The sequence below is a fragment of the Ixodes scapularis genome, unplaced genomic scaffold (assembly GCF_016920785.2).
Source record: "Ixodes scapularis isolate PalLabHiFi unplaced genomic scaffold, ASM1692078v2 ptg001037l_1___fragment_2___debris__unscaffolded, whole genome shotgun sequence".
Taxonomy (NCBI): domain Eukaryota; kingdom Metazoa; phylum Arthropoda; class Arachnida; order Ixodida; family Ixodidae; genus Ixodes; species Ixodes scapularis.
Genome location: NW_024610088.1, coordinates 74,164 through 99,722, shown reverse-complemented (window position 1 = coordinate 99,722; position 25,559 = coordinate 74,164). Strand labels below are relative to the sequence as shown.

The window sequence follows — 25,559 nt, the reverse complement described above, 5'->3', positions numbered from 1 at the left end:
GATATATCAATATTTGACAATACACCAGCATATCCTGTATAAGTTCTCAGAAATATATATATGAGATTAGACGGCAGTAGAGTGTTTAATGTCCGTGAATCGTCACTCAGGCTTGCACGTCGAATGTTGCTTGCAGAATTATCGCGATGGAATAATGAAGTCTTATAGAACAGACGTCATGTTTATTTTACATGGAAGCAGCCATAAACACTTCGCACAGACGTTCACTTCCAGCCCCCGTCAAATCTTGCCTGCTTGGTTAGGTCACCGTGATGCACAACCATTTCAGGGCAGAGTTGGTCTACAGATGAGCAGCCTGCGCAATCAGATATATCATGTGAAACTTAGCACAATTTGACAGATAGTGTCGAGGTAGATTATCTGTTTGTTTGACAACAATGAATGTTGCGAAAAACGGAACACATGCATTGGTGCTAGGCGAAGAGGGAGGGGGGGGACTATGAATTAAAGAAAAAAGAAATAAAAACTTATGTATGCAATAGCATGTGCATTCGCCCATGTTAAGTTCATGCCACACTTAGGTTGAGTGCAAATGTTGCGTCCTCACTCAGTTATCTGGTTTTCAAGCAGGAACTTCTGGGCAAAATATTTCCACACAAGCATTTTTTTTATGGCTACACACTTGTTTTTTTCAATTTAATATGGACTTTGCTTATTTATTTAGATGTTTTTCTGCACACTATATTTGTTGTCTGTAAAAGAATTGTGTCTTCTGATTCTCAAGGGAGCCCATCAGAGCAGATTAGAGGCAGAACAGAAAGGAGGGGGGGGGGGGGGGGGGGGGGGCGAAGCAATTTGTGTCTGCAAATTGTCGAGGAAAGTCCTAAACTTCGTGGCCAGCACTCTATACAGCTGTTCGATCATTTATATTTGTGTTTGCCTCAAAATACAACTTTTGATGCTTCTGTAACGAAACGTTACACGCAACAGTGCGGCTTTCAGAAAACTCCTTTTCAAGTTCTTCCTAGTAGCCTAAGCCGCCTTTATGTTTCACTGTCACACAAAATCAAACCGTGAAATAGAGGAAGCAGACCGAAATGAACAGACCATTCCAGAGATTTGTGGCGCTCTCCCCGCCTTCTCATCAGTACGTGTTGTGGGCGTTACCGAAAAGAAGTAACGGAATTCGTTACTCGTTACTTGCAAATAAAACGAAAGCGTTACCGGCCTACGTTACCTTGAATTAAAAGGAACGCGCTTCCGTCAATATTTAAAACTAAAGCACGTTCATTTTGCGTTACTTTTAAATTATGAAATTACACGTTTTACTCTCTCATGTTACTGGTAGTTATAAGCGCCATATTTAAAAAAAACTGTGTATATCCAGAAACTGAACACGATTATTTTATACTTTTTTTACAGTTCCACCTAGATACTGACAAGAAAGAACGCAATAAAAAATGCAAAAACGCAAACATTAATATGACTTGGCACATAGAAACACAAAAATATTGAAGTGTACTTTTTTAACTCTTGGGAAGAATATGTAACGAGTAGCTTAATTACGTTACACGTTACTTGAAATAAGTATCGTAAGAACGTTACCCTTTACAGTTTTCAAAATGTAACGCTTACGTTACTACGTTACAGAAAAAAGTATAGCGGTGCCGGTAACGCCGTTACTTGTAACGCGTTACCGCCAACACTGCCTCTCAGTGAGTTTTGTCGGTTCGATGTACGGCGCGTGAACCAATAGACTAGAAAGAAAAAAAAGCTGATATTGATTTTACATGATGGTGTTAGTACGAAAATAATGCAGGACAATAATAAAACCAATTACGTATTGAAAACGTTAGGGTGCAAACTAGCTGGTGATGGTCAAACATCAGGGATACTGAACCAAAAAATGTATACCCTTGTTACACGGGCGCACTGAACTGCAGTTAAGCTAAGCCACAGTTAGCGCACAATACTTGCGGACGACATTCTGCGGCTATGCAGTCAAAGCTATGGGCGAACATGCGCTTGAGCATCTTGAGCACCCATCGAAGTAGTGCACGCACGCTCTTCACTTCTTCTTAAACAGCTGTCCGAGAGTATAGTGCGGTAACTGGGGTGCCACGTAATAGCAGTTAAAGCTGAGTTAACCACGGTTAAGGGTGCCCATGTAACAGGGGTATTACTGTCCGAGATAATTGGCGCACGTTCTTTCCACAAGCCAGCTGCAGCTGGTGTGCGCGACCACACGCAACGAAATTGACGTCCTAATCCCCCGCGCGCTAAAGATGATAGTGAAATGTATGGGCTTCGGGCCAAAAGAGAATAAAGACAGGCTTTTCAGCTCCACAAGTGAAAGCTACGTGCTTTTTAGACAAATTAATCGTTTATCCTTTACACCAGACCCCACTGTGGAGATGAAAAGCTTGTCTTTATTCTCATTTTCCCTGAAGCCCAGACATTTCACTGTCATCCTAAGCTTGCATGGGGACTATGACATCAATTTCGTGGAAAGATCGTGCACCACTTATTGGAGACACTCAAATGTCTATGGTTCAGCATTCCTTAAAAAAAAAGCCCCTAAATGACAAAAAAAAACAAAAAAAAACTAATTGCAACACAACAGCACAAAGCCTCAAACGCAGCTGATTTATTTAGGAGAATGTTGAGGTTTATATAATGTAAGTACCCCTACAAAGCAAAACAAAAGACAATAAAAAACAAAGACACTCTTTCCACCGCAGATAAACTCCAAGGAACTTTGGTTCCTGGCGGCTATTTTTACTTCTGCCGAAGTTTCTGGGGATTATCCGCTTAAGGTCCATCTTACACATTTGTGAAACGAACGTTTCTGTTTTTACAGCGAAGCTGTTTATGACTAGGGTTCGGAAGATTTTTCGCGTGCGCGACCCAAACCTCTACCCTCGCACCACCGCACGCACCGCACGCCTTGCCCGTATAAAATATTCAAAGAAAATGACAAAAAGCAAAGTTCCCAAATGCGCGTGCTATAGGCCATTTGTTTTACACTTTTGCTTTAGAACAGTTACTGCTGCCATACCCTCATACATACTGACGAAGCCCGGCAGATCACTACGAGAAGCGGCCACCGAAACGGAAAAGTTAAAGCTGGAGACAACGAATGAGAAGAGAGCCACGTGACTGGCGCCCCGCTGCGGCGAGACACCGAAACACACTTCTACCGAGCGAACAAGTGTGTTTCGGGACCTCGCCGCTGCCAAAGCTGTGCGTTGACGCCGAGGTTGCCGAGAATCGATTTTTTGATGCTTTGTGCTGGCAAAATCCTCGCGCTCCAAATCTACGACCGGGCAATCTGTGGCTTCGTCGTCGAACTGCCAAGCTGTGTGAGTATAGAGGAATCTATGCTGCTGGCAGACGCCGGCACGTGTGGCGCGTGAAGCACCATTCCCTGCGTTCTCCTTGATGCTTGGTTTATTTAGCAATAGTTATATTTCATTTCTTTTTTCTCGTCGTAATGGAGAGGCCGCGTAGATTCCGGACTCCCGAAGAGCAACGCGCCTACGAAGAGCAACGGGAAGAACGGCACCGAGAATGTCAGCGACGGCTGCGGGCGGCAAACATCACCGATGAAAATCGTACACAAAATTCCAAGCGCGTACAGCAAACCAGACAAGACGACGAACGTTAAGGGGCGAAGAACTTATGAAATAAATGTGTGTGCGTATCCTAGCGTCACGATCACCACCGACTAAGACAATGAATGTGTTCGTACCGTAGTTCAAAATCCTGTGTCACGTCTGTGTCGTGTGCTAAACAGCTTCGCTGGTCATCCATCTTCCCACAGTGGAATGCCTCATGATTTGTTTTTGCTTATATTAATGTTCCATGTTTTCGGGGTCTATTTTTTTATGTGTCCGGAAAACAAAAAAAAAAAAGATTTTTTTTTTTATTTGGGGGGGGGGGGGGGGGGGAGGGAGGGTGGAGGGGAAGGGGTAGGGGGTTAATATTGTTTTAGTAATTGGTTTTAGTAATTGGTGTATTCCGGTGTTTATTTTCCGTGCCAGGCTTGAAAAAGGGTTAAATAGCTGCTAATTTCATCAAACAACTGCATAACTATAAATTTGTGACACGGATCCCCCCTCTCCTTCGTTACCTTCGAATCCACTGAACTTACTCCAGTGGCCCAAATACTTGAAATACGTCACTACTGTACCGAGAACAAAACTCAAGAGACGCAATCCCGCCCCAAAAAAAAAAAAAATTAAGAGACGTTTGTACGGGTTGTGTTCAGGCTCAAGAAAAAAAAAAAGTGCCGTATAAAAAAAAATGTTTCTCCCAAAACCCGGGGATTTTTTCTTTCAGGGCCAGCTCCGAATCAGGGTTTTTCGCTTTTCTTGATTTCCAGAAAACCTCTTTGGGTGTTCTTTATCAGGGTTTGTCGGTATTTACCTAAAACGAGGAACCCTAATGAACGGGATATTACCCTTGTTAGCCTTCAGTTTACATCGAGCATTTTAAGTTCTGCCAATTTTTTCCTGCGTAATAAAAGAGTATCAAGAAAGTGCTTACCCATCAGTGCCAGCGCTCGGTCCACCTCCTCTCTTAGTATAGCGAGCATCTTCCTCACACCGGCTTCGCCCTGAAAACATAAGTGCCTTGCAATTACTCTTCACTTCTGAAACAGAAAAAAGTTAATTGCAAGCCTGGCAGACAAACGGCTCCCAGCGTGTGCAGCCTGCACCTAACAGTAGCTTTGCAATTTTTAATAGTGCACAAGCTTGTCTACACGAACAGAAAGATGACGGATGCAAGATGCTCTGTTTGCAGCCGTGCATTTTACTTCCTGGGTAGCTAAACTCGTGGAGCAAAACATTCTTCGCTTTTTGACGTAGCGGGGGGGAGTGACCAAAAGAACGCCGGAAAGTTTCCTCCTCCCTGCGCGCGCTCAAATTCGCAACTTTTGACGAAAAATCCCCCGCGATCCCTAGGCGATGCACGAGAGCACGAGACAGCGTGGGGAGGCGAGCGTTCACGCCGCTCGCTGTACGTCGTCTTTGGGCTCTCTAGCGCCGACAATCCCGTCATGCCTCGCCCAGGCGAGGAGCGAGAGCAGACGACGAGAGTTTGTCTGCTACGATGAGGCATTCGCACAGCGGGACTGAAAGAAAAAGTTGGTTTTCTGCTCGAAATCGCGTCCCGCGGGCCACAAACTCAAACGCGAGCTTGAATTGTAAGCGTCTGATATTTTACGAAGGGAGGAATCAACGGCCCGTCTTTTATTCGCGAAATTTGAGTCGTTTTGTAGCCGTACAGACGCTGAAACCTACCAGCGTGCAATGAAAGCCCCAGAACAACCACAGGGGCCGCGAGATCTAGCATCATTTGTGTATGGATGAAAAGTGCAACATTTTTCGACAAAGCTCCCACAGCAGAAACTTGTGACGCATTCACTCAGCGTCCAGGAAGGCTAAACATGGAGACGTTGCCCGAGACTCAAGCAAAGTCATATATGAATGGCAGCTATCTCGCCCCGTCATATTTTGTTTTGAGAAAGCTCTCGTTCTCAATGCCAGGGAAATAAAAAGCCTTACGAAACGTATTGCTAGCTGTTCCAAAGAACTAGATTTAAGCCGTATTCTTTCAGTTATTCACTCATATTATTATGCTTAAAACGAAGCAAGCTCTTGCGCGTACAGTGCCATCAATTTCCTCAAGCGTATGCTGTTTTGTAGTCAACTGGTTTCGGAAACTTACGCCGTCTGTAGATATCTCTGACTGCCGAGTTGCTTAAGTGGAAGTCATCGCAAATGTAAGTTCCACGTTGCAGCAACCAACGTTTAAACGATGGCAGCGACTGCACTCTCGCATTCCCACCCATCACGTCAAACAAAAAGGCGCTAGTTTCGGTTTGAAGTCGGTACTTTTCTACAACATCTATGGCAACAGCATCAGTCTGCACTGGGTGCATTTGGCAAGTTCGTTCGGGGCCTGTTCTCCGTGCAGCACTCGGTGGGTGTAATGCATTAGAACTCTCACAGTGCAAGTCTGTATCGCGAATTGGGAGCCCGTCACTGGCCTCACCGGCGGCCATCGCTTGACGACAGGCAATATGCCGCGTCCTGTCTAGTTCTCCCTTCATTTTCGTCCTTGTTGCTTTGGCCTTTTACATCATGAGGCAATTCACGCAAGTCTAAGGAAGAAACATGCAAAAATTGGAAGCTTGTACGCGGTGCTCGAGGGCGAGCATTTTATGATGTGCTGCGATGATTATGTCGGGTTCATGGAGATCAAATAGACAGTCGTCAAGCGTTTGAACATCGATTAAAAAATATTGGCCGGAGCACGATTGACTTTACCGACGTCGCTTGCTTCGGTTGCTAAATAAATGGCACGTCGAGCGACTGAACGGCACGCTCCGAGTTTCAGTTTGTCACGGAAGCCCTCACAGGAGTTCAAAGAAAAAGCTTTCACCATGAAGCACTATGTACAAGCGGTCAAACCGATGCGAAAATCCCTAGTAAAGGCATTCTAACTTATCGTTAGCTGAGCTTTGATGAATCCGAAATCACGGATGACTCCACAATAACTTTCGGTAGCCCTTGTCTCATTAAACACATAACAGTTAACGCCCAACAAAGTCGCCCTGGACCCTCAACCACACAACATTTAGTTAAACAAGATTGGTATTCTAACGCGTTTAATATTCTTCCCCACAATATTAACTGTTATTTGCGGAAACATGATAGAAGTTTAATGGTAGAGAACAATTTACTAACGTAATAAAATTTAGTTGTGTCAAGCGATGACTGCCGGTGGTGCCGCTCGACCCCAGCAATACAGGCCTCCATCCACGATCTAGCCTCCTAAGAAATCAGTGGTGCCAGTGCTATTAGACATAAATCGTTTATTTGCATCGGTGCTCCCATACCTGCCGGATGTAGGGATGAGGCGCAAAACCGTACATCCGGCCAATATTGAAGCCGGTTTTCGGACGATATTAGGGAGTTTTCGTAGATCGTTTTCGCCGTCCCGCAAGGGCCCTCCCCAACCCGCTACGATAGCGGGAACTCCACAGTCAAGGCTATCGGCGCGCAGGCGCAGTAGCAACTTCTTCGTTGCGGAACGCTTAGCGGAGGGGGCAGTCCGATCTACGAAAATTCCCTATTGCCTCGACACTCGCCAAGAAGCAACGTGCTGTTTCGGCGACTCGTTTGTGTAATTTATTTGTTCAGTCATATTAATGGGTCCCGGGCCACTGTGCACACCCCAAAAAAGAAATGTACTGTGGTAATTACACCTTGAGGAAAAGCAGGCACGTAGCCAGATTTTCGTTTAAGGGGGGGGGGGGGGGGGCGCCGATGACAAAGTGCTTTATGAGGGGGAGGGAGGAGAGGGGGCCTCAGCAAAATGGAAAATTTCGGGGGGGGGGGGGGGGAAGGCCAGGCCTTATGCCCCCCCCCCCCTCCCCTTGGCTACGTGCCTGACGAGAAGGGGTATTGTAGTTTCACATCTTTATGAAAAGGTGTAGGCATTATCATGCGTTTTAAGAAACGTGTTTAAAAAATCACACATTTTTAAAGGTGTAAAGTTTACATTTTTTTATAAGGTCCATCGCTACACTTATTAGGGTGTTAGTTATGGGACACCCCATTTACATGTTTAAAGGTGGGATAATGCTTAATGTGTATATACCTCTAACGGAAGACAATCTCTTTCATGTGATTACATCGCGTGCCGATGAAACGATCTGTCGATGACACGTCGTTCGATGAACTGATTTGACCGCCAATGAGTGACGACTGCCAGTAGAATTTCGGGGAAATAATTCTGCCGGCTGCCAGGAGACTCGACCCTACCCAAGAATTACCCCGGTTCTTGTTTGTTTTCCAACATCCTGAATTGTATACCAGCTTATTAGTACCTCTTCGGAAATTACAGAAAAAAAAAATAAAAAAAAAGCGATGGCAGCCGAAAAAACTCTGACAGCCCGGTTCACAGTCATGTGGGAGACTGACAGGTGCTCGTCAGTCGCCACCATGCCTTGAAAGCTACCGGTTCCGAAGAACCGGACCGCGCAGAGAACTTGTTGTTCCACGGTCCGAGGCGGCGAACGAAGCTCGTCGCAGAGTCAACGAACAACGGCTTTCGATAGCCGGTACTGTCGCCGAAAGTCGTCGTCGGGGAGTTGAAAGGCGTCCCCGGTGGCCTCAGTAGCGACGCCGACGGTGGCGGAAGATAAGCTCGGCCGCAGCGTATGGCACCGCCATGTTGACAAAGTTTAACTTCGCCTCGATCCGAAGCGAAGATCTCGAGCTCAAACCACGGCTCTCGCAAAGTTCGGAAACGTCACTTTGACGTCAGCGACAACTTCGACAAACGAGGTTTCTTTTTAACACAAACTTCGGAGGGATTTCGAGCGTCAGCAGGTCGCCTAGGGACAATCTGCAAAGCATTAATTTTAGCTTAGCGTAGGGATGTAGGGACAAAGGGGCGCTACGTCATCGGCGAAGCCGTTCAATCAGCGGGCTCCTCGCGCCCCTCACGCGCCGCACGCGCGCCTCGATGAACTTTGCTTCGAATGATTGACACCTCGCTCGGCGCGACGTCAGCGTCGCGAGAGTCCAATTAGCGCGTTCCGCAACTTTCGGACACAAAGTTGTGCTTGACGAGTTTAGCGACCCTGAACGATTTCCCAATCTGTCCAATGTGTGCAGGAAAGTGTAACTTCAAGGTAAAGGTCATGGTAGAGAGCTTTAGTAGATCGTTTCGATGTCTTGGAGAACGACACCCGGCACTCAACTGACGGCTTGGGGCATTAATGGAATTGCTATCGTCTGTGGTCATCGGATGTAGCAAAGTATTTCATTGAACTTTCCCATACATGGCTTGCCCATGATGTCATTCCCGGCGATGCCGCTATTTTATATGAGACGAAGGCTCGGTTCACTGTGCCAGTCCCACACCGCAGATGTAGTATCCCGAGGGAACCAGTGAGTAGAAATAACCGCGAGTGCCCAAGAATGCCGACACCTGCAAGCTATGTATTAGCATGCTTGCTATCATACGTGAATGTCCGCACAAGAAGAGATAAGGCCGCGACAAGACGCCCTATACTCTGTTTCATACGCAGTATACAACTCCGTGAATGGTAAAGCGTGGGGCAGTGTTTTGATTTAGCGTTTCATATTCCTAGTCACGCGCCAATGAGGCAAGAGATTAAACCGTCCGCTCACGCCCGACGTCCCAACAGCAGTATATGTTAAGTAGAGGACGATGTTTGGGCCGCATACATGTACAAAATGTAAAAAAAAAACAAAAAAAGAAACAACACAATTTTTGAACCTTGAAAAAAAAAAAATTAGGCATCGCCAAACTCTCATCCTCCTCCCAACCAGATGCTTAAGTTCCAGCCCGATTCGATATCTTATACAAAAGTTATGTGATTTTCTGAAAATTTCATTGAGGAAATGGCAGCCGACGAAGTTTTCGAATGCATGAGGCTGTATGGCATCAGAAACCTGAAACGGGCAAAAATACGCTCCATTTCCCCATTGAAATTTTCAGAAAATAACTTATAACTTTTAAGTAAGGTATCGGATCAGGTTGAAACTTCGACATCTGGTTGTGACCTCTGGCGCTACCATTTTGGGCGGAGAATAAGCATTCGGCGATGCCTAGTTTATTTTTGCGATAAAACAAGGCCTGTAAATGTTTTTGTGGCACCCTGTATACAGAGATAAGTGTTTCAAACACATTTAATAACTAATTGATTGGCGGGTGCCAGAAGGCTAAAAGGTTTCAGGACACTCGTGTTAACGAATGATACCTTAATGAAGTACTAAGTAAGAATTAAATTGAACCCACGACTCCCAAGCTAACGAGGACTCCTTCATCTTTTCTCCTGTTGGCTTTACGTCAAAGATATTGCCAATACACTCGTCAATCAATCAACCAATCAGTCATTCTCTAATGAAGGGCGAAACAGCACATACAGGCTGCAATTTATATTCCGGCGGCGGCCACGAGTCGCGAGCCACTACTATAAACTCTCTGCCTGTTAGCGACGTGCGCTACCAAAAGCGTCGTTGTGGTCGAAATTTGCGATTGGCCAAAGCACTTGCTTCTTGTATTATTATTATATAATGCATTCCCGATCGCCGGTTCACAGCAAGGCAAATCCTGCAAATCATGGCAAGAGAAATCCTGGTCGTGACGCAGGGAAAGAAAACCATAAGAGGGCGCCAGTGAAACATCTCGGCGCTAAAAACTTGATTGTTTTTGATATGTCCTCGTGATGCGATTACATTTTAAAAACCAGCCTCTCGCAAAACATAGCCCTTTTTTCCACTCTAGCATATGAGTGTGTCTTAGATCAGCGCACATTTAATAATCATGTGTTACACTCCTATTGAAAGCAGAAAGCTGTACTCCGTTTCACTTTCTCGTGATTGAGATGTCTTCCGACGCTTGTCGTTAGACTCAAGACCGAACACGCCTCAAGTCCAAACGCACCCAACGCTACGAGCATATGGGACCGATCACGAAGAGTCAAATGAATACCATCATGGTGCTCGTTTTGTTTCTGCGCATATTCTATCCTCACTGAACCAATCATAAACCGAAAAGCCTAGTGATTGCGCTTTTGGCATTGCTTGATCGGTTTCATCACCTCGTGGCATAGACTATGGCTAGACGTAAGCTGAAACGGAGTGTAATGATCTGTGACATTTAGCAGAAAACCACGACTTTCAGAAGTAAACACCATCTGGTTCCTTCGACCCCATTTCGCGGAATTGTAGTATATACATTTAACTCCATAGATTAAGAAATTGTTTATAAAGTGTCACACCGGAGTTTATTTGCAAACACTAGTCAACATGTGAGGGGCGGTCTTACGTTGTATGCAAGAGCCCAGAGCGCCGGACGTCCAACAAACACGGCCTTGGCTCCGAGTGCGAGCGCCTTGATCACATCGGTGCCGTGACGGACCCCGCCGTCCACGTAGATCTGGATGCGACCACCGACTGCCCTTACAATCTCGGGGAGGATTTCTATCTGCAGAAAGACCGCAACGAAAAAAAGAGTTTGCTTAAATCTTCATGAAAAAAAAGAGGTACTTGCGTATTGATGTAAATAATGCTGACGACTGGGATCGTTGTTAGTACGTTCTTAAAAGTGCGAACTATACGCATCAACATGGAGAGTAAAACAATACTGAGAGAAAAGAGCGCTGACGCACAACTACACTCTATTGATGCTGACATCAAATATATACATTACCTGTGCAACAACCCCCGAAGTCAGAAATCACAAAACGTGTTTTATTTCCCTGGATTGCATGGTTGTGGCATATGTAGTACTTATTCATGATGGCAGCACCAATAAAGTTTAATTTTAACTCAGCTCTGCTGCCTATCAGTATTTTACTCCCTCCCTGTCTCTGCGCTATTCGTGCATTTAAGAAATAAATATTCATTACATGCTGATGTAAAAGTACAACTGAAAGCCCATTTGGTGCCTTACTTGCTCAAGTGGCATACAGCATGCCCGAGCGGAGAACCGAGGATTAATCTAGACCCCTTGGGCATTGTTTGACCCGCAACAAAAGGTTGGGTTACGCTTTGCGTTCTGTAGAAGGAGCCTCAATCACAAGTTACGCTCAATATTTTTTTTATGTACTGTGGTTGCAGAATATTTTTATTTGTTTCCGGCTTACCAGGATTCATCATCAGCGAAATGGCGACGAGGGTAAAATCTGCATAAAGTCCTGGACGGAAAACGACCGTAGAGTAATACAGCTCCGAATTCTAAACGTATCGAAACTTAAATATAGATGTTAGAAGCATCGCAAATTATGTGTATCGCAATAGCATTTCTAAAATAAGTATTATATCTGTATTTTGGTGTTACAATCTTAAACTTTATTTTGTATTTCTGTATTGAAATATAATTTCTGGTGTGATCCCGGTATCACGATACTGTCCTGGGCAAGAGTATCTCCTTGCAATTTTTAAATACCCATTTTTCTCCAAACACAAATCGTCGTTTGAAAAGTGATTTATTTATTTATCTATTTATTTATTTTTTTGCTGGTGAGGAGTGGAGCATGCTCAGCACGGAACGCTGACGCTTTCAAACTAAGGTTCGTTCCGGATGTTTCGGGGTCTGATTTAAATTTCCCCCTTTTCTAGTCTGCATCTTCGAAGTTAGCAAATGTTCTCCAGGACTTCAGATGGCCGAATATTATCGATGTAAAAAGCAAACCACTATATTTCTTGCTTTCTTCCAGCCACAACAACCTGTTGTTGGAGGTCCTATAATATCGTCCTATTATAATTATGAGCACGAGCAGCGAATGGATCGGAGAGAGGATTTGCTGAAGAGATAGCTTACTGTTGCTGGGACCCCATCCAGTTGCCGACCCCCATGGTTCGAGACAATTATCGCTGAAACCCCTCGCTTAACGGCTTCCTCAGCATCTTCGGCTGCGAAAGATGGAAAACGATGTTGAAACATGATTCATTTATGTAAATCATGTTAAGTTTTATATCATATATCCCTGAAAATCAGAAAATATATGATTATTCTTCTTTTGCTGAAAAAAATTTTGGTTTATACACTTTTAGCTATGTCGTACCACCTACCTATAACGCTCTTTTTCTCGACAGCAAATCAGTTTGTAGTAATTTTTGCATGACCTGAACTTGAGAGCAAAAAGCGCGGACTCGTTTACTGATTCCCAACGAACCTATGGTATAGGTACCAACATGCATTATGTTTTCAAAGACATGAGCTTACAAGTTACCCCTTAGAAATCATTCAATAGGATATCGAGCGGAGTTATTTAATAGCAGCCTATGCTAAGCTGGTGTTGGTAAGGCTACGAATGAGAGCAGTACTCGAGACATAGTTAAAGTTCGGCGATTATTGTCGCCACCTTCATGGGTCACGAACGCAAACCAGAATTTCCGTATACGTACTCAGCGCAATCGAGCGCGATTGACCAAGGACGTCCGCTCCTGCCAGCTCTATAAGCTGCATATGACCGACGTGTCGTCGGCCTGACAGCCTTATCTTTTGGTACTCCGCACGCCAAGCATTTAAATCTGCAAGCTTTTCGGTGACAAAAAAAAAAAAAAAGTGGCTGCCACTTTTTTTTTTTTTAATTTATCGTATGAAAACAGAATTATTATCTTTAGAGTTTAATATGGTTGCGTCGTGTCGCACAATAGGTCGTTAGAAGAATTTGATAACAACATAGTTATCTGGCTCCTTGAATTGTTTTGTTCAATTCCAGCCCTCGCATCGTTTAAGGCTCTTTTCGCTCTTGATTTCATGTTCAGACTACGCAATCTAGGAACATAACTCTATTTTTGCAGCGCAGCTGCTAAGGGCTAGTTTGCCTAGTTTCGTGTCCGGTACTAAACAAATGTCGACACAAAACTTCACAAAACTCTGGACAGCTATACTTCGTTTCAGCTTCCGTCCGAGCGCAGCCAAAGGCTAAGGGACGGTTCGCAACATCGAGAAGAGCATTCCTACGTACCACAAAATACTCCCAAAAGTAATTTTTTTTTTAAATAACTGTTCTGTGCGTAAACATTGCACAATATTCCAGATGTGTAGTGCTGACAATGATTTGCAACTAAAGGAGTTAAAGATCTGAAGTGTACGTTTTTCTTAATATATGTAAATGCATGAGGTTTGGTGAAATCACGTACATCCGCTGGCAACATGGCTGCAGCGCTCGGTTTTTCTGTGTGATTTCGTTCCCGTAATGACCGAATCATGTGCTTCACTGCTTTCCTCACCAAGTCGCTTCAAAACGTCCTTTCGCAAAGGCATATTTGGGCGTCAGGCGCGAGAGGTGGTGATGAATGTCTACTTTCAAATTCGGCAGGAGACTCCGGCCGCGTCGTACCGCGAATGCGCTGTATACAAGAAAAGCGTCCGGGCCATTACAATTCACAGATACGCGCCGAAATCAGGCACCCCTTTACCTGACGATCAGATTGAACGCCGAGAAGCTGGTGGAAAGGACTGCGCCTCGAGTCCTGGTATATGTAGACAATACAAGGAAACATCAACGGCCGGGACATCGGGCACCTTGCAGTGTGTACTTACATCTCGAAACTATGCAGAAATACCGAACAGGTGGAAAGCTCGAACACAGACGCCAGCGGCCAGCCTACGTACTTCCATTCCTGTGACTAAATTTCAGAACGTGAAAGGGCGCTTTTTAGACCTGTAGCAGACGATACCGTTGACACACCCGTAGCAGACGAAATTCTCGGCGAGCGCGGGCGGCGCGGACGACCAGCGGCGCAGCGGAGTGATACAAAAGTGCAGGCGAGATCGCGTGACCTATTGCCGGCGTGTGATTGGCTCCGGCCACACGTAGCTTTGGCTGCGCTCGGACGGAAGCTGAAACGAAGTATACCACCATCTATGAGCGACGGCGGCAACCCAATAATCAGAGTGACGGCGGCAGCCAGACAACCAATCTGCTTGCCGCCGTCGCTATTAGATGGCGGAAACCTTTCCAGCTTTTCCGTCATGATGCGCGATGGTCCGGCAGTTGCCGTCGTGTACATCCCCGCCGCGACGCACAAGAGACATTGAAGCATTCATGATGGACATCTTCGGCTGGGTCATGACTGGCGGCGACACGGCTGCCGTAGTGACGGTTAACGTTGACACTGCAAGCCAGGAGGGACAGTGGTTCACTTCGCTTATGCTCGAGCGCTTCGGGCTTGCGTGTGTGAACGAACCTACGGTGCTCACGACGAGGCATCGGACGCGTATAGACCTCGTCTTCACGAATAACGTGCCTGCCGTCAGCGTACACCCTATGGCGGTGCCAAAGCGATCACAAGGCCGTGGTCACTGTGGTTACGAAATAAATAACAACCCCGGATACATATGTCGGATTCTTTAATCGTTCAAATAACCAACTACCCAATCAGTCCTTAATCCTTACATTTATAAATACTTTATTCCCACCATAGTACAGCTTCGCTGGTCTGCCATCTTCCCCAAAGTGGAAAGGCTGACAGTTTCCTTTTTTTCAGATTAATGCACGACTTGCAGACTGCACCTATATGTACGCAACAAAACGTCATGCACGGAGAGGACCATGAGGATATAAATTCAGTAAAAAGATAGTATTTAAGAAAAAGCAGACAAATCGTGAAACTTAACAAAAATTCAATTAACGACATTCATGTATTCAATTCGCTTATGCGGTAAAAGCAGTAAAATTAACAAGCTTCGAAATTCTTTAACACCACAATTACTTTGACGGTCACGAGATGCAAAACCAATAAAATGGTTTTGCATAACATGGATTCTAAATATCATGCAAAACATAAATTCGAAACTAATAAAATGAATTTGCATTCATGCAAAATTATTTGTTAAAAATCCTATAAAATCTTGAGAACCACACATCAGCATCTTGGGGCCTTTATTATTTAACATATGAATCAATGATATCGTGAACATATCAGTCCAGGTAAAGTTAATAATTTACGCGGATGATACCAGCCTCTTATTTTTTCGGCTGGTAACTTCAATGAGGTTGTGAGCATAGCTAATGACACAATGATAAATTGAGAATCTTGGGCTAGTTCAAATAACCTAGAATTGATTAAGAAGTAAACGAATATACTATTAGCCTAAGAAATAAGAATCTTGACCTTGCATGCGATAATATTTTGGACTCCTCCCCTGCCGAATAAGTATGCTCCTTTAAGACGTTCGGAGTGTTATCTTTGAAACATACGTCGTGGACCGAGCACGTGGACTATATTATTTCTAAATTGGCTTATTTGGTCGGTACGTTGTTAGACATTGTTATATTCTTCTATCGAGAGCAAAACTGCTGGTATATAACTAATTATTTTTATATCTCGTTTCAACTTCTGTCGTTTGGTTTGAGGCACAACAAATACAACTAATCTGCAAAACATTTTCATTGCAGAAGACTATTAAGAATCATTAGTAACGTGTCCTATGACTTTAATGCGGACCAACGTTATGAGTATACATTTATATTAAGTGCGGATCATTATTATGACTTTGCATTCATCATGAAGTACGAATAAGCACACCTTGTAAGTAGTTGTTTCTTGTCGTTTGCATCATTAAAAAAAAATGTCACATTTTCCACCCGTCACCCGGACGCTGGTTAGTGGACCCGACCATGCACATACAATGGTTTTCAAATGATTCAACGAACCTTGCCTACTTCATCAAGCACATTTGTACATCGACCATTCATATAGAATTTTACTACATACATAAGCTTCGCGACAATTTTCTTTCGGCCTAAGCAACTGCCATTGTTATTTATTTCAACAGAAATGTTGTATTTGTTATATATATATATATATATATATATATATTTTTTTTTTTTTTTTTTTTTTTTTTTTGTGTGGGGGGTGGAAAGTTTTGTGTGATATCATTTATAATGTTCAATTCCGAGATTATTATATAGTTATACGTTTTCAATATGAACCACTGTCAATGTAGTGAGTAGCTTTTGTTTTCAACAAGGGATGTATTTTGTTATTTGTGTGACTGTGTGTCGACGAGGTGGCAATTACTTGTATATTATTTTTTATGCGAAAGCACTAACTGGTCCCATTGAGCGCAGCCCGCGCTGTCTGTACCCGCGAAAAACGGCATCTAAATTCCGGCTAAGCGAAACGGCACCTCGATTCTGATTGAGAAAAACGAGCAATAAATTCCCATTGGGTGCGACGCGTCATCGTGGCAAGGAACGCCATCCCACAGAGAAGTCCTCTTTCTAACGATGCGGCCCGCGTGCCGGTAAAAGGGAGAGGGTGGGGGGCACGCGGCCGCCGCTCTCGTGTAAGGCGTGGCCGAAGGAGGACCGGGGGGGGGGGGGGGGGGAGGGGGCGGCAATTCCCGCTTCCTTTTCTTGAGCACTACTGTATCACGCGTTCTACGCTCTGTTTTCAGACATGTCGCCCACTGTTTACATTTGGCATCAGGCAGTATCACCAGAATGTAGTGATAACAAGGAGCTACAAAGACAACTAAATTCAATGCAGAAGAAACTGAGACTGCAGCAACGACAGTGGCGTCAGTTGCACCGTGAAAAGAGCAATTATAAATTTGGACCTCAGCGCTTTCTCGCTGCAGATCAAGTTAAGTGTTTTTAACTGTCCACTATGAATGGGGACTACATGGAGCAAAGGCACCTTTAAGAAAGCCTTTTTTTTAATTCATCTTTCTTGTGGCTCTCGTGGTGTCAATATGGTACTGGGGAATTGGGGCAGCTTCTGGAGGTGCCACTTTAGTGGCATCTCTAGAACTTCAAGTTTCTGTCAGACATATTGCACAAGCGGATTGATTCATTGGCATGCACGCCGAGTCAAACTTGTAGCATATAACACACTCCTGCATCTTTATCTGAAGTATGCATCAGAAGTCGAATCCCAGCAGGTCTGGCTCATCAAAGAACTCGATGTTTAATCCCTTGCGGTTTGTACAATATATTCAGTCTTCAGGTGTACCGTATCAGTTATAGGATTAAAAGGTGTAAGAGCTTTAGAACTATTTTATGAAATATAAAAGGGATAGTGCCTTTTACTAAAGCTAAGTGTACATTCATGAAGTGTTAAGAAAATACTTTAATAGTGTATGGTCTGTGTTAGTGTCATTGATCTCCCTTTTCCACTATGTGGTCTATTTTGTTATTTACTCCTCATATGCTCTATTTGTAATACATACTCCTGCCGTGGCCTTTTACATGACTGGTGGTTTTGTGAAATAAATAAAATGGTGACTTTGGTCTTGTTCTTTTGAACATCATCTGTGCTTGTGCATATTCATGAACATTTTAATCTCCCATTCGCCTGTTTTGCGTTGTTCTCTGGATAAGATTTGATTCTCGTTTTTTTTTTACATTTTGCTTATTTCTTTTACTGAAATAACGCAACCTGCACTTGTTTGCCTCTTTTATTAGATTTGATGTAGAATCTAGAGGCTTTAAATACATGTACAGATTTTATATGTATGAATCTTGACACGCATAGCGAACTTTCAGGTCAAAATTAATATTGTATAAAAATAAAATTCGTAAGCACTCGATTAGGTACTGAAACCGAGTGCTGATTCCCAAGTCAGCACCAGTTTTCTAGCCCTAGAACGCTAGCCCAGGAATCTAAAAGCAGCGTGAATCGTTATTAAACCTTGAAGATTTTTCTTTTTTCTTTTTTTTAGTAAAAAGAAAGTAACAGAAAAAAAACAGACACTATAATAAAATTACGGAGTAGGAAACTAACCGAAACCGGAGTTTTCATTTCTAAAACCGGCTTTCTCAGATACCGAAAAAGTATTGTTTATTGCACTCGGACGAGTCTTGCGGCGCCGAGTAGCCCGCACCGGAGGGCCTGCGGTGTCGCAATTTTTTAAAGAATGAACACAATATACACGCACAAAAATATGCCGATTCTCAGTCAGCTTAAAACCGCGTCAACGCTTCCCCGATAAAAAAAAAACTAATCCCAACCAAATGTTTCTTGTTTTTTATGCCTCACGTGTTTTAAGCACCCGTTGGCGCAACACTCCCGTAAAACTCGCAAAGAACACATATCAAATGGAAGTAGCGAATCATCTCAACTCGTGGGAAATATAATTGTAATTTGGTGGTTTGATATGATGATTAAAATGACTTGCATTTTCTCTGAAGGCGAAGGGTGGACAGACACGCACGAGACACTGGCCGATAATGCAACTCGGTAGAGACGATTGGGACGATTATCCAAATCTCCTTCGGAAGTCACGGTTGGATGAAGAAATCTAGAGCGGCTTCAGAACGGCCGGATTCCAATGCGGGCTCCAAGTGGGGCCGATGCCACACTTATATGACGGGAAAAGTCAACACGACCGGCATCACGCAGCTAGAGCTGACCGAGACATCGGGACACTTGGGAACATCCATAGACAGCGCCTCCTTCGCAAACTGGAAGTTAGAGGTGGGGTAAGAAGGCTTTTTTCGAGGAGGAGGGAAGAGAAGGCACCACGTTTCATAGATACATACTGAGGTTTAGGGCTGGGACCAGTCAAGTTGCTTGGACAGCTTCATCAATCAGCCGCCACCATGCTTGTTCGTGGTGAAGTAAGTTATTATTATTATTGGTTTTTATTTTTTCGTCAAATCAATTTAGGGAAATAGGATTGTTCCTTTTTAAGAACAGTTATACCCTCTACCACATTTCTTCCAGTCGAATTCAGCATATTTCTGTGCGTGTGTGTGTGTGTGTGTGTTTGGGGGGGGGGGGGGGTCTTATGGCTCTTCAAACTGCAATCATTCCCGAGGCAAAGACTTGCGATTGTTTCACTGTGATTCAATGCTACAACAAGAATGACATTTGTGGGTGTATATGTCTGTGTATGTACCTATGTGCAAGCAATGATATATTGCAAGCAAATAACATTGTAAACATTTTAATAGACAAATAGCATATGGGTCTGCGCCCATAAGCCCATGCATGCATTGTCCAGTCCGGCAAATCGAATTCCCTTAATCTTCACCCCGTCCCCAATAAAAAATTCTATCCTATTATTATTATTATTATTATTATTAGAAACCAAAATATGGACAATTTGGTCAGAAAACTCAAAATGTAGGTTTTCCTTATCTAGTTCAGGGGGCCTTATTGACTCGTGTAATCGAAATTAGAGAACTCGCTGCTGTGTTCGATTCGAACCTAAGGTTTGGTATTCACGTAAGCAAAATGGTTTGCGCATCGTTACGAGTGCTTGGCCTTCTGTCTCGCCTGACTAGAGAATTCAACAATCCGCACGTTTTTAACCCTTTACTGCTCACTGTGCCGCTCACAGCTAGACTATGCATCGGACTCGGTGGTATTGGAACGGAATATATAAAACCAATTCACCGAGAATTGAACGAGTGCAGCACAAATTTACTCAATTTTGAAGTATCGCTATTGGCAAGAGTTGAGCAAACTTTGGATTATGAAATAGCTTTTGTAACGTGTTGCTTCACCCATTACCTGACCTACATCGACGTAGAGAAAAGGCGGATTTGGTAGTTTTGTTTAAAACCCTTCACAGCTTAATTGATATCCCGAGTCTCTTATCTGAAGTGAATATTAGGATTCCTAGTGTACCTACAAGACTCAATTAACCCAAGTCCCAGGGAATTGGATTGTTATAACGGTTACTTTGAAAAATTGGACATATCTGACTCCAGACGAAAGAATTTCGACCACTTAATCAAAAACCTGTTCCAATTAAGGCAGAGCTGAAAGGTACTGAGGTGTTGCAGTGAATCTGAAATGAATATTTTTGTTTATTTCTTTTGACTTAGTCAGCACGTCGTTTTACTATTGAGGCTCATGTAACGACATTTTACTATCACTTTTGAACTACTTTATGATGATTACAAACGGTATGAGGGCTACATGGCCACTAATGTGTGGAAGAAACTACGCCAGTTTATACTTTCCTTTTTTTTTTGTTTTTCTGCGTGTTGCACTCTCCCGACAAAACACATCATCTTCACAGCGCACTAACGTATAAACTTCAATTATAAATATTTGCCCTCTAATTTTCTGTCGCTGATTCTGATGTTTGTGTATTTTCGTCTGGTTATCATTTTCATGCTTTATCTTGTAATGTGAATGCGCTCATTGTTTTAAAGTATTTGAATGTCCGGTGTGCCAGTACCAAGACGAAATTGTTGTTCCTGGACAGCTAATAAAATTGATTGATTGAATGAGTATTATTATGATTATTATCTCGCCTGTTGGGGAACAGTGCGATTCGTGCTCTCTTCTATTATATAGGAGGCAAGAATTCGCACGAGGTGTAATCAAAACGGTTTGAGACAGATTTTGTCGCGTAAAAACAGAGGACAGCATAGTGATGCGCGCGCAGAGTCAAAGGTAGGGAGGGACCTTCGTCTCTTGTTATGCCAAAGGGCGTCGCTCTGTGAACATTTGGAGCCGCGCTACAAGAGCTTTTCGTGAACGTGCACGGGCATAAAGCGATTTCCCCCTTGATTGCAAGCCAGAGCGAGGGCGCACATTAATTTTCCGTCAAACTCGGCAAATATAAAAAAAAGGCCTTTGAAATGATTCGGCAGGCTTGTGTCAAAAAAAGTGAATTTCGCAAAGTGTTTTAAGTTGCAATCGCACTTCAGAAACGGCATTACATCGCTGGAGGACGAAGGACGGTAGGGCGACCTTATCCGACCTCTCCTTGACTTCAGTGAGGTTCTGCCATTTTTGCGGAGCCAGTGCCACTCAGAACACCTCGTACACCTCACTACAGTTCGACATGAGCCTTTTAAATCATTTCAGATGTCTCTGTTTTAGATTTGCAGAGTCTGACAAAAAATTGATGTTCGCTCTCGCCTTGGTTGGCAGTCTATGGAGAGGTCGTCATAATGCTCGTGCATATGATCATACAAAGTCATGTAGCGCAGTTCCAAATGTTCACAGAGCGACACCCTTTGGCATAGAGGCGCAGGAACGTCCCTTCTTTTAACTCCTAATCGCTCATCAATGTGCTGCCCTCTTTTTTTACGCTACAAAATCAGTGTCGGAACTTTATGATCACACCTCATACGTTGCAACACGTGCAACAAGCACACGCATCGAAATCGTAATGAGCTGCCCGTCAAGGACTTTCAGAGGATAGTCGGTGAAGTGAGCTCATCTTTGCATCCAGCGGAGTCCGCCCTCTAGTCCTAGCGGGGAGGCGGTTAAGCTTGACGACGGCGGGATAACCAACTCTGCTTCTCCTGTACGTGCCTCTAATGTCTCTTTACTCTCGCCTGGCGTGTTCGACGCTTCTTCGTTGGCGAAGCTTCACGAGTTTCTAACCGACGCAATGAAAATAATATATTTTCTAATCGACGAAATGCTGGAGGTGAAAGCGGAAAACGGACGACTTCGTACCGAGCAATTCAGGCAGGGCATGAACGGAAGGTTGGGGCATATTCGCAGATTTTGATAGTCTCGATCGGGACATATCGCTGGCGACGCTTTAGCATTAACAAAGAAGAAAGACATCACTTGCAAGCTGCATATCTTTTCTTTTCCTAGCTTTATATTGCGCGAAAATACTGGCGTCAAGCGTTGTATAAAAATAAATAAAGTTGATGAGGACTCGAAAAACTTCAACTCTTCGCGGCAAAACAAACATGCATAACCTTTCGCGCGCTTTCTTTCGATGATCTTCTACCGTTCTTTTGTTTTTGTTTCTGTCGGGACGACTGATGACAGCGCTTACGATCTGCCGCGTTCTGCTGCCGTCTTTCCCCCTCCTTTATTAAGAGACGGTCGTGCATTCTTTAGCGTCAGCAACACAATATGGTGGTCGGAATATACCACTTCCCGGTTAGACCCAGCCGATGTTGTCAAACTATCGGCTTCTTCAAAAGGCTGCCAAACTCTTTCAATAGAAAAGGCTCCGGTGCTCAAGCGACTAATGAAGGATAACGAATATGTTTAAAATGTGCGCGGAGGACGAGATGGGAGGATGGTTGCGTATACCATGAAGGTAGCCCACAACACGCCGCGCTTATTTGGATGCGACTGAAGTACATCGAATCGACAGGTAACCATTCACGCGCAGCTAACTCCTCTCGTTTTCTTGTAGTACCCAATCATAATACATCGAATTTTCATTTTACACTCTGCAGTCGCATCTATGCGAACCTAGCCATAATAAGGGAACAGCGGAATTTGAGCTGATAGAACCAATGAATCATAGCCAAAATCTTAGTTTTCATGCTACATAGAGTGACTTTTTTGCCACTAATGCAATCAAATGCTAAAAGTGCACTGTGATATTTGTCTTGAGCCTTCCCTATTGAGAAAGACCAATATGAACTCGGCTTATTGGAAATATTGTATTCCAATGAAGTTGATGGAAACCAATAAAAACTTATTGTTGTCCGATTAAACCAATACGCACGATGGGAATTCATATCGGAGCACAATATCTCGATATAGTATGCGGTTATTGGTATACAACAGGATATTGGAGCACAATATCCCGATATAACTTGCGGTTATTGGTATACAACACGATATCGAAGCACAACATCCCGACAGAAGTTACGGTTATTGGAATAGAATACGACACCGCGTGCATATTGGTGACCGACATGGACATACTGTGCGGCCACACGATATATAAATATCGGTCGTGGATGACGGGCCCGAAGGAAAATACAATATCGCATGGATAAATCTCAGAACGAAATCCAAGTTACCAACATGAATTACGCCGGCATATACCGCGGACTAAAAGGGTACGTAACACAATATTGATCGCCCGTGAAGCAACATGTGGATATCGGTACGCCCACATATACGACATCGCGTGAATGATATCGTAGAACAGCAGGAGTTACCATACGGCAATACGAGAGAGAACGATATTGGAGGTGGATACACACAGAACAGAAACGTTCCGCGTTGCAAACACATTCACATTGATCGAAAGCGCAAATGTACGTACGGCACACAGTACACACAGCCTCGAGCGCTTGAAATGCTAGACAACCACCAAACCATTCTGAATAACTAGCTGGAACACCCGCGACCTACCTTTCAATGAGAAAGCCCAATAACGACGTGTTTATTGGAGTGGTCGTTTTCAAACAAATGTTTATTGCAGTTTTAATGCAACAAAAGTTAGGTTACCGATGTTGGAACCCAAATCGAACGCGATACGTGACAATGTCAGTTCGCACGATAAAATAATAAGGATTAATGGGCTTGACAGGTCACGCGCTTCTTACCCGCACATTTATCGATATTGACCCACCTTTCTGGGTAATCCTACGTCGTACACAACATCCACAACCACACACGAGCACATTTCACCCACCACTCTTCGTCGCCTGTTTCGCAAGATTCACACACTGTAAAAAACGACGGGAAAAATACGTGCATTTGCGCCATCAAACGATACGTTACAGACTCGTTTTACGAGAAAAGTTTCCATCGTCAACCCGCGCGCGCGAAAGCTCGAGCGCTCGAGCTTCGGAGGCAGTTCGAACTCCGAAGGGAGGCGAGCCCACGGCGAGCCCAGCGAGCCCAGCGAGCCGCCGCCCCTGCGCGCATGCGCTGCCTGCAGTGTAGCAGCCCATCGAGCCAGACGAGCCTGCTGAGCGAGCCGCCGAGTGGCCGAGCCCGCCGGCCCAGCCAAGCCTAGCCGAGCCGCCGAGATTGCGCGATTGCGCCATTGCGCAGCGACCTCGACCGCGCCGCCGCGCCAAGGCGCCAACCCGGCGAGACGGCAGCGACGGCGGGACAGACGGATGACGGCTCGTCAAGTTCGTCGCGCACTTTGCTCGCTTTGCTTGTGGGCTCCAAGTGAAACCAACGCACTTTCAATCGCTTCGAAAGGTGCGTATAGACGACTTTATTACTTGCAGCATTGAGTGCTTTGGTATACACAGATCAAAGTGAGCACTGAAGGACAGAAGGGAGACATGATGTTTTGAAATCGCAGCTTATTTGAACGCATGCGTCCCCTGCTGAAAGCGTCTGGCTGTGCTCTGTTGCAGACGTCATTTCGACTGCGTGTACTCTGATGTAACGTCAGTCAGTGTTTACACTCGGCTAGCTTCGCTATCTTGTTATCTCATGTGCGAAATAGACGTAGAAACCAGCGCCTCGTCTCTTTCGGATATTCAACCTCCAGCCGCCTGGCTCCCAGCGTGCTTACCGGCGCAAACCGTTCGACGTGTTGGATTCGTGGGCTCGTTCGAAGAGGCGTTGTTTAACGCTCATGAGTCGCCGAAGTGTTACCGGAGCTTCTCTTTACGAAAGTCGCGATGGACGCTGGGCTCTGAGCTCGTACTTTTTTCTTCCCTGGTAGACTAAGAGTGCCGACCATTTATCTGTGGTGCCGACTGGCGCCGTACGAAGTAGAGAAAAGCTAGCGAGTCTGTCAGATTTTCGTGACGCCGCCCAACTGCTCTGCTACCGGCTGCGCTCTATGAATAATGTAAAAAAAAAAAAGCGTTTTCTAATTTTCAATTTTTTTTTCCATGTTTCATTTAAGTCAACGCAAAGTAAATCGCGGCCGTACGTCGGTTGACTCCCGATTACTGTTTCTACGTCGTAGATTGTCTCACCACAATGGTGCCTCTTTGGTGTGATCTTATTCTGATATCGTTACATCTTGCTTTTTCATCTAGGCACACTTCTAGGCGACCTTCTACACGTTGCACTCCTTGTCGAGATGTTGCTGGTGTTAGAGACAAATCTGAAGTCGCTGTTTGCTCACTCCTTGGTGCACTTATTTCATGTTCAACATCAGGTATCTGAAGGAGGCGCCATGAAACAAGTCTTGGGTAAGTTACTTTTAAAAAGTAATTCGTTATAGTTACAATTACTTTGAGAAAAAAGTAGCGAAGTTACCGTTACAGTTACCGTAACAAAACAGTAACTCGTTACAGTTACAGTTACTTTTAAAAAGTAACGACGTTACTTTTCAGCTACTTTTCTATAACAAAAAAATAATGTAGGAAAAACTAGAAAACGCTTTTCACCAAGTTCAATTTCATAAAAATAAAAAGTATGCTTCTTACTTCATAT

General features: G+C 44.2%; 1 protein-coding gene across 1 annotated transcript in view; it reads right to left on the bottom strand.

Moving 5' to 3' along the window:
* Positions 1-224: 224 nt before the first annotated feature.
* Positions 225-25,559, bottom strand: part of LOC8029044 (hydroxyacid oxidase 1) — a 57,305-nt gene continuing 31,970 nt past the window's right edge. The window contains exons 5-8 of the mRNA XM_040210213.2: positions 12,334-12,425; positions 10,837-10,995; positions 4,510-4,579; positions 225-316 (exon numbers count right to left, since the gene is read on the bottom strand). Of these exons, the coding sequence (XP_040066147.2) occupies positions 225-316; positions 4,510-4,579; positions 10,837-10,995; positions 12,334-12,425 (413 nt within the window). The remainder of the gene's footprint in view (positions 317-4,509; positions 4,580-10,836; positions 10,996-12,333; positions 12,426-25,559) is intronic.